The following is an 8,655-nucleotide window of genomic DNA, read 5'->3' as shown; positions in this document are numbered from 1 at the left end:
TAGGCCTACATCCCGGCGATCAACAGATGGCGCAGCTACATCAGATTTAGCTGCAGGTAACTGCAGAACGTAACACAACCAGTTTAATCAGTTTAACTATATTAATGTATTTTATATAAGCACGACGACATTGTTAGATTAAATTAAATGATGTACTTGATCTCAACTCACAAATACAGTTAATGTTTGAATCCCAGGATCACGCAAGGCAAAAAGCTGCAAGATTCACGCATCTTACCTAAACAATGGCAATAACACTGACGTATATAGAAAATAAAACGTAAGCTAATGCTTGTAACAGTATTATTTACACGGAAACATATTTACATAAATATACAGTCTTATATTTACATAGGTTAAATGAAGTAATACAAAAGACTAAATGAACACTTTCGTTTTATTTAACTGAGAGAATGCAACAAAATCGCTCATTTACCCGAAAATCCAGCACCGAGATGTTTAAACAGATAGCTCTCATAAGAGAAACTACACAATGACCTTCTCAATGCAAGATTAGAAAGAAACCTGAGTTGTCCCTGCCTATGGACCATCGTTAAATTTAAACACCTTTTGTTGAATTTAGCTACAAAAAAAAAAAAAAAAGTATAACCAGAGATTTAGATTTACAGTGGCTTTTCCTTTACTTCTGGCAGGATATCACAAACATCACATTCGGTTTCCTGCTATCAAGCGCTAATGTTCATATCTGTAAATGGGAAAATATATATAAATGTAACAAATCGAGACCTAATAGTATTTACACACCAATGTACAGTTTTGAATAAATTAAAATCTGTCTCCTTCAGTCCATTATCCTTATTTACATATGTGTTACTTTTATTATTATAAATAATTAGAAAAACAGGTCCCAGACATAGGCAACTTAAACGTTGAGCATCTTCAGATGTTGTCAGAAATTGTTGCGTTTACAGTCCTTTTTCAAAATGCACTGAAATGTGTGAGCTTAAAATGGGCAACCCCATTTAAATAGCTAAAGAACAGTCCAGGGAATTTGCGCTTTTTTCATAATATAATTTCATCGCCAAATCAAGGATGAACGAAATCAGCATGCTTTGTAGATCCAAAAGGGGTGTGTAACATTTGCTACAGCTCTCGTCGAATTCCAGCCTTGAGTTGATAGGAGATGTTCCATTGTCTGAGCCATAACTTCAACCGACAAACTCTGACCTTTTTTTTTTTTTTTTTTTTTTCATTGAAGCATTGTTATGTAATAAAGAGTCAGTGGTTGTGTTCATGGGGTCACTTTGGTGAATCGCTACGGGGTGACACGTCTCTGTGTTTCTCCAGTCCGCTGACTAATCTTTGTATATTCTGCAGTTCGTTAATGGAATCCTTCCCTGAAGATTTGGGAGATCTTGTATTCTGGCTGCTTCCGGTTTTATGGCTGTGGTGCTCAGATATGGGACTGCTCTCCCTGCTGCCTGATTTCGATGACTCTGACTCCGCGCTCAGAGTGCTTGGTATTCCGGTGGTGAGCAGACCGGAGCTTTGAGGAATAGACACGGGGATCTGATAGGGGCTGAATCGCAACCTTGGCCGCGTGCTGCTGAGAAAGGGGTTCCGGCCAAGGGTGGACGCGGCACTGCTGGCGGGGAGAGCAGAGGCCGCTGCAGCGGCAGCCGCCATGTATGTGTACGGGTAGGGTAGCAGTCCCCCGAACGGTGGCATGGAGATACCCTAAATGTAAAACAAACAACAAGCTATTTTAACTAATTGTCAGACCAAAATAAATACACAAATTCAGCTTGTTAAGAAATATAATTATAGTTAGTACATTGTAGCCAATTGTGTTGCTATCGCGCGAAGCAAAATCAAAATGAACATGGCTGAGCGCGGTTAGCAAATATCTGCATTTGTTTACTGCGTGATATAATAATGGAAAAAATTCTGTCTCCAAGCATAAACATCAATTTCCCTTGTTTAGGACTGATTCCAAATTCAGCTATAGCCTACATTGTTTAACAGAACTGATGGAACTGTTTACAAATGTAAAATGATGGCAGATTTAGGCTACAACAGATAAAGAACAAGAACTACTAAATACTGTATCTTGGGAATGCTGTGATAATATCTGGAAATACTGTTGGCAAATATTTAGAAATAGGTTTGAAATTCATTTTACCAGCTATTAGACTATAGTCATAAATAATCATCATACCTGAGATGCAAGCATATGTTGTGATAAGTGGAATGGGAAAGGGTTGGGTGAACTGGTACTCTGAGAGGAGAGGCTGCCATTCTCTAGTCCACTTGCTCCAGACATTGAGGCTAACAAATGTCCCATGCCCATGGTTGAGAAAGCACTAGGAGTCATAGCAAACTGCCCGGGGTGAAATAAGAGTGGTTGCCCTGTACTCAGTGGGTTAAAGAAATGTTGATTGTGTAAACCAGAGAGGGCTAGACTTTGCAAGTGACCTGCGCTGAAATGCGATGGGCTCTCTGTTTGAACCATCAGAGGAGAAAAGCCATCTTTGACTGTGCTCAGGCCCACAGAGTCTGCATCCTTTTTGGAGGTGTCTGATTCTTTCAAATTCCTGCTGTCCAGTTTGTCCTTCTCCAAGTTTCTGATGCTGAAGACAGAATCATTCTCTTTCCTCGAATCCGAGTAGTCCCCTTTCTTTTCTAGGTTAGATCTGTCCTTGACTCTGTCCTCACAACGTGGGCTGAATGGTGATCGTGGTCTCTGATCTGGACTATTGTCTCTGATCATTCCATCATCATGTTGGTCAAGTTCGTTGTCGCTTTCATTGCAGTTTTTGTCGTCTGGAAGATACAAATATTTTAAGCACATCAAATTTATTTTCGTTTGATAAAACCAAAGAAATTGTTCCTTTAATACATTTATTTTGTAATTTCGACTCCCTAAAAAAACACACCAACTTGCATCTGTTTAATTCCTCCCTGTGATTACACAAGGATCGATGAAATGTTTTCCATGATAACTACTTCCTCTGTTTTCATCCGTGGCACAATGAGCGTGACTTCATGAAACATTTGAGATTTGGATAGTTCGAAGGAAAAAAATTAATGAGCTCCTAATTAATTGTGATGAAATTCAGATGACAAATTGGCAGACCCAAAGCATGTGCATGAGACATTCTCTATATCTTCTGCACTTAGTTTAAATACCCCGAGGGGTTACAAATCTTAGCAACTAATCTTATTCTCAGAATTTTCACAACATGTAAATTGACAATATTCACACATTTTTAATATATTCTGAGGATCTACAAATGCATTCTTCTAACCAAAATGACAGCTATCCCTCAGCAAACTTCATAATACAAAAGTCATCATTCCATCTGTAAATTAGTCATAAAATAGTTTAAGCTAAATTAAAAGGCAAAATAATAAAAATAAATGCAGTTAAATTACAAGAAGTACAATTCATATTTTGCACTAAAACATGGACAGGTTTTGTCTTAAAGGGATAGTTCACCTAAAAATGAAAATTCTGTCATCATTTACTCACCCTCATGTTGTTTTAAACCTGTACGAGTTTCTACACAAAAGAAGATATTTTGAAGAACATTGGTAACTACACAGTTGCTAGTCCGCGCTGACTTCCATAGTATGAAAAAAAGAAAAGAAAAGGAAGGTGTGGGGGACCAAAAACCATTTGGTTACCAACATTCTTCAAAATATCTTCTTTTGTGTTCAACTGAACAAAGAAACTCGTACAGGTTTAGAACAACTTGAGGGTGAGTAAATGATGACAGAATCTTCATTTTTGGGTGAACTATCCCTTTAAGTGAGATTTATTTCTTAATTTGTTATTAAACACCACAAAATGGTAGAATGTATGATAATAGATAAAGGCTAAGAACATTCATAACGATTAAATGTATTGAAATGTTTTTTATGGTAAACTTCCTTCTTCTGGGCTCTTTTAAAATGATTTTAGCATGTAATTTGTCAGATGTCATTTAAAATAACAGACTGGGTAATCACAAATTATAGAACAATGCTGTGCATATTTATAGTGTATGTAGCTAATTGCACATACAATTAGGCTACAGCATTCCTTTACCGGTCAACCTGGCAGTAACTATTTCACAAGTAGTTACAAAGCAGCTGTTGCAGTTACTTTATATTTTTATGTAGGCAGTTTTTATTAATTTGATTCAATCTTATTTTATAAATCTCAGTTATTTATTAATTTTATATAATTTATATCGTGCAGCATCTTCAATGGTTCTTCAATCTTCAAAGGTATGCCATGTATATATTGAAAATTCATATATTCTGCTGAAAGCAATGCATTTTGAGCGATAAACCAGACAGAACATCTCCAGCCAGACAGTTCAAACTGACAGTATCTAAACAACAGGCAACTAATTGTAAACATATTGGCACTGTAAACATATTCATCAATTCATTCTCTATCAGTGGCTTTAAATAGTTGCTCGTTCAGCAGCAGCAGCGTAAAATTCATCAACTCTCCACAAAAGAAACAAAATTATAAAAATATCGAATTCTACATGATACACATTAAAATATATTAATCTAATGCATGGTTGTAAATTCCATTCAAAAACACGTTGTTGGTGTTAACAAATAAATAGCCTAGGCTACATAAGAAACTCTGCACTAAATTAGGAAAAGTTCAATGCATGTTTTTACCTCTGGATCTGTTGAATTTAAGTGGACTTGTTGCTGATCCAATCGGTGAGTGAACTGAATCCCTGCCAGTAGTTTGTTCGCAGGATGAGGCGTCCGAATCTCCTCCATCTCGATCCACTTTGCACTGATCATCATACATGCGCATTGACGGAAGGGCTAACTGTTTTCTGAAAATTAAACTGAAATTAAATTTCTGTCATGTCATAGTGTTATTATACATATGCGATGGTTAAACAAGAGTTTAGACATAATAGCCTACCTTTTTTCTCTTCTTCCATTCCCTGTGTCTCTGAACCCTTTTGCGAATGGATTGTTATCGATTTTCAATTGTGTGATCTAGTAAAAAAAAAAAAAAGAGAGAGAGAGAGAAATTGAATTTATTGTATTTTATCATGCTTTCCGTATTTCAAATGAATAGCACTAATTTATTTTGGAATAGGCTATAATTCGTGGTCTAGTGAAATAAACTATGAAACATGTAGCCTAAATCGTGTAGGCTATAAAAACTGTCCTGGTATCTCCACAACGACAGGTTGAATTGTTTTGTGAATTAAGTTTAATCAAATCAAGTTTATAATTGAATTGTTTAATGAACAAATTAGATACTTTCGTTTGTTTAACACGAATTCATTGTGCCTTCACGTGATGTAGCCTAGTCGCACTAGCCCTTCATTTTTTCGGGGTCACATTTGATTGTTGAGCATAGGCTATTGCTAGCATCTCAAAATATACATACAAGCGAATATTCGGTGCCCGTATCGATTGTAACTGGCCCGTAAACTTTACGATCAGGGCCACCAGACTCAGTGTGCTGTCATCCCAATTATAATCAACAGAGTTGAACTCTGTTCATGACCATAACAAGAAGAAAAAAAATATTTATAAAAAAAGGGGGGGAAAAAAGAAAAAAGAAAGAAAGAAAATAGCTGCGTAGGATTGATACTAAACAGAATTCTAAAACATACAAATAGTTTTTCTGTTTCAGCTCTAATAATAAGAATATTACAACGGATAATTAAAAACAAACAAAACATTTAAAAATAAAAGGATGGCATATTTAACACTGCGTTTAAAGTGTTCTATAACTTACCTTGTCATTTTGATATGCAGTGACAGCTATAAAATCGGTCTCAGGAAATACATATGTCCTGAAGGTGCTGTAAGGGAGCTTCAGAATGTCGTTGGCTCTAACGATATGAAACCTGGGCTGGTATTTGTGCATTGAATTTAGAATGGTCTGAAAAATAGAACAGTTATCCGGTCAATAATAATCAGTGGTATCAAAATGCTGTTAAAAAGAAATATATGCACACTAAAAAATGCTTAGATTTCTCTTATTAAAATGTTTCTTACATCTTTATTGATAGTATAGTGGGTCTTATGAGAGCAGAATGCCTTTTTGTACTAGCCTATAATAATAGTAGGATTTTTGATGTGATCGTTCAGGCCTTTAGTTGTTTGGATAATTGAGTGTTTTATTTATTTATTTATTTATTTCATCGGAAGCCATAACACAACAATATTCTATAATGCCATTTAAATGATTTACATGTGGGTAGGAATACTGTCATTTAGCCTGGAGTGAAAAAAGAAAAAAAAAGTAATATCTTTGGTTTACACCGTCGATCATGGGACTTAGTTTGCCCCGTGGCATTTAAAGTTAAGGCAACTGCTCTTTCATGCTTCATTTAAGCGACAGACACTGAAAACGCGTTTGGAATCCAGTGCACCTTAAATGTCCAGACTCTGTGCTTTGCTTAATCTCGTAATCATCTTTGCTTCTTGATCACTTAGATAACTTTATACACTATAGTATCCCCTTTTCCTGTTACACTACCACTGAATGGAAATAAGGAAACAGAAATCATACCTAAGAAATCATAGGAAACAGAGTAGTTTCTGTAGTAAAACTGTAATTACATTTACATACAGACAGAGGCTACAGTTTCTGAAAGATTAATGTAACTTACAAATCCATGTTTATCCGAGATATTGTTGGTCAGTTTGAGTTTATGGAAAGCAACAGGCTTTGCCATCCACTGTTCACCCGTGGCCGGGCTATCCGGGTGAATGTACATTCGTTTGGGCATCTCCGGATCGGCCTTTCCTGCCACCATCCATCGAGAGTTGTGAAATTTGTACCGACAGTCATCTGCCGCAACAATATCCATCAAAAGTATATACTTGGCTTTTTTGTCCAGGCCGTTCACGCGTACTTTAAACGGAGGAAACATTCTCCTGTGGACGGAACAGAGATAGAATCATATCTGTTCTGTTGAATTTCTTCATCAAAATATTTATTTAATATTTTGAAGACATTTTAAAATGAATACGAAATGTAGTTCAGCTAGGTTTCCGTTTTAACCACAAATAAATATCCTTTATTTGTCGTTTGGCAAAGGCTAACAGGCTATTAACAAAATCGTACCGGATACGATCGCTAACACTTTCTAATATTTTACAAGTGTATTTAGGCCTATAGTGAAAGGGATTGTTACCCCTTTATCCTTCGTATATTTATATATTTCAGGTAGGCCTATTGATACAAAGAAGAAGAAGAAGAAAAACAGCCAATTATGGCTGGTCTTTTTTCTTCTTCCTAAAAAGTAGTTCGCCTCGTGTAGCGCAATATTTACATTGTTCAGATACATTAACTTCTTAACTTCCTTAAATAACAGGTATGAGTTTCTAAATGATAGCCTTAATAACAAAACAAATGTTATTCTAATGCTGACATGAAATAGATATTGAGCCTTCTGTGACTGTTTTGTGCCGTCGATTAAACCTTTTCTAAGTGAAATATATAAACATCGTTATGATCAAGTATACAAGGAAAAAATAAATAAATAAATAAATAAAATAAAAAAGCCTTACCTTCCAGATTTAGTGATGACCATTTCGGTTCCAATTTTGTGGAATTGATCCCAAAGCTCCTTAGCTTCTAATGTAACTTTAGGATCGTCTTCAACGTCCTCCTCTGGCTCGAGACTCTTGAAGGAGCGGAGATGAGCCGCCTGGTGGTGATGTCCAAGCGCCGCGTGTAAGCCAGCCTCAGCCGCACCAGAGAGCGCATGATCCGCCAGTGGTTTACTGAGACCCGGTGGTAAAGTGAGCGCTGGAAAGAACGAGGGTTGAGCCGCGGCAAGGAAAGCTGACATGGGAAAGTCGGCCGGCCTGTGCGCGTGAAAAGGGTGATAAGCCATAGCGTTCGCTGTGAAAACTGGATCTCTCATCGGTGCATCCAAAAAGCCAGATGAAAGTATAATATTCTAAAATAACTGCGCCTGTAACTCGCGTAAGTCCGACTGACTGCCGCCCTCTTATAACTGAAAAACAGTGGTGGTTTCGCAGTAGCTGAAAAGGACTGGTAGGAAATTTCACTACCGTCGAGGATGTCCAGTTGCAGCACAGTGATAATATCCTTCAAAAGAGCAACATTGACACTTCGGTGTAGATTTACAGCTTTTCTTCTGTCCAAGCGTCTACAGAAAGTAAAGCAGCCACAATAAGGATGCGAAATTCGTGAGCACTGATGTAGAATTGGAAGGTTTTTCCCTGACCACACTGTCTTACATGTCCCTTCTCACTGGATCCCCGCACTAATGAACCAAACCGTCTTGATTGCAGATTTTACGCATTCTGGACCAATTGTAGAGCTCCATAGGCGTGGTTTTGACAGCTCCAGCCAAGATCGTGAAGGGGGGGTTGGCTAGAAGGTGTCGGAAGCATTTGCAGTAAGAAAACATGTCAACAGAATAAAATATTAACCAATGACAGAGTAAGGATCTGGAAACCCCACCCCCGCATAACCTAACAGAGGAACGGTCATCTGGCTGTAGGCAGCCGGGTAAGAGAGTGCTTTTCCCGGCTTGTGTTTCATCAGTTTTAGGACCGTGTGCTTGATATTTATGCTCCATTGTCGAACTTTAAGAAATATATTGGACATTATATTTTGAGGTTATGTGTAACATACCAAAATGATTTAAATGTTTAATAAACTGTTGGTATTTT

The 8,655-nt window shown here is 37.2% G+C and overlaps 1 protein-coding gene across 2 annotated transcripts; it reads right to left on the bottom strand.

Moving 5' to 3' along the window:
* Window positions 1-379: 379 nt before the first annotated feature.
* LOC127516794 (T-box transcription factor TBX2b-like) lies at window positions 380-8,320 on the bottom strand. Of its 2 annotated transcripts, none has more exons than XM_051901664.1 (7): window positions 7,519-8,320; window positions 6,615-6,882; window positions 5,735-5,881; window positions 4,904-4,980; window positions 4,645-4,823; window positions 2,180-2,784; window positions 380-1,698 (listed from the first exon to the last, which is right to left on the bottom strand). In XM_051901664.1, exons 1-7 carry the CDS (start codon window positions 7,875-7,877, stop codon window positions 1,261-1,263), a joined length of 2,073 nt encoding a protein of 690 aa, XP_051757624.1. In that variant the 5' UTR covers window positions 7,878-8,320; the 3' UTR covers window positions 380-1,260. The 2 variants fall into 2 exon arrangements, with proteins under 2 accessions (XP_051757624.1, XP_051757625.1); XM_051901665.1 differs by having other exon boundaries at window positions 4,645-4,811; window positions 7,519-8,309.
* Between the last annotated feature and the right edge of the window lie 335 nt (window positions 8,321-8,655).

Source organism: Ctenopharyngodon idella, chromosome 7 (assembly GCF_019924925.1).
Source record: "Ctenopharyngodon idella isolate HZGC_01 chromosome 7, HZGC01, whole genome shotgun sequence".
Taxonomy (NCBI): domain Eukaryota; kingdom Metazoa; phylum Chordata; class Actinopteri; order Cypriniformes; family Xenocyprididae; genus Ctenopharyngodon; species Ctenopharyngodon idella.
Note: the sequence above shows the minus strand (reverse complement) of the source record. Positions and strands in the feature narration are given on the sequence as shown.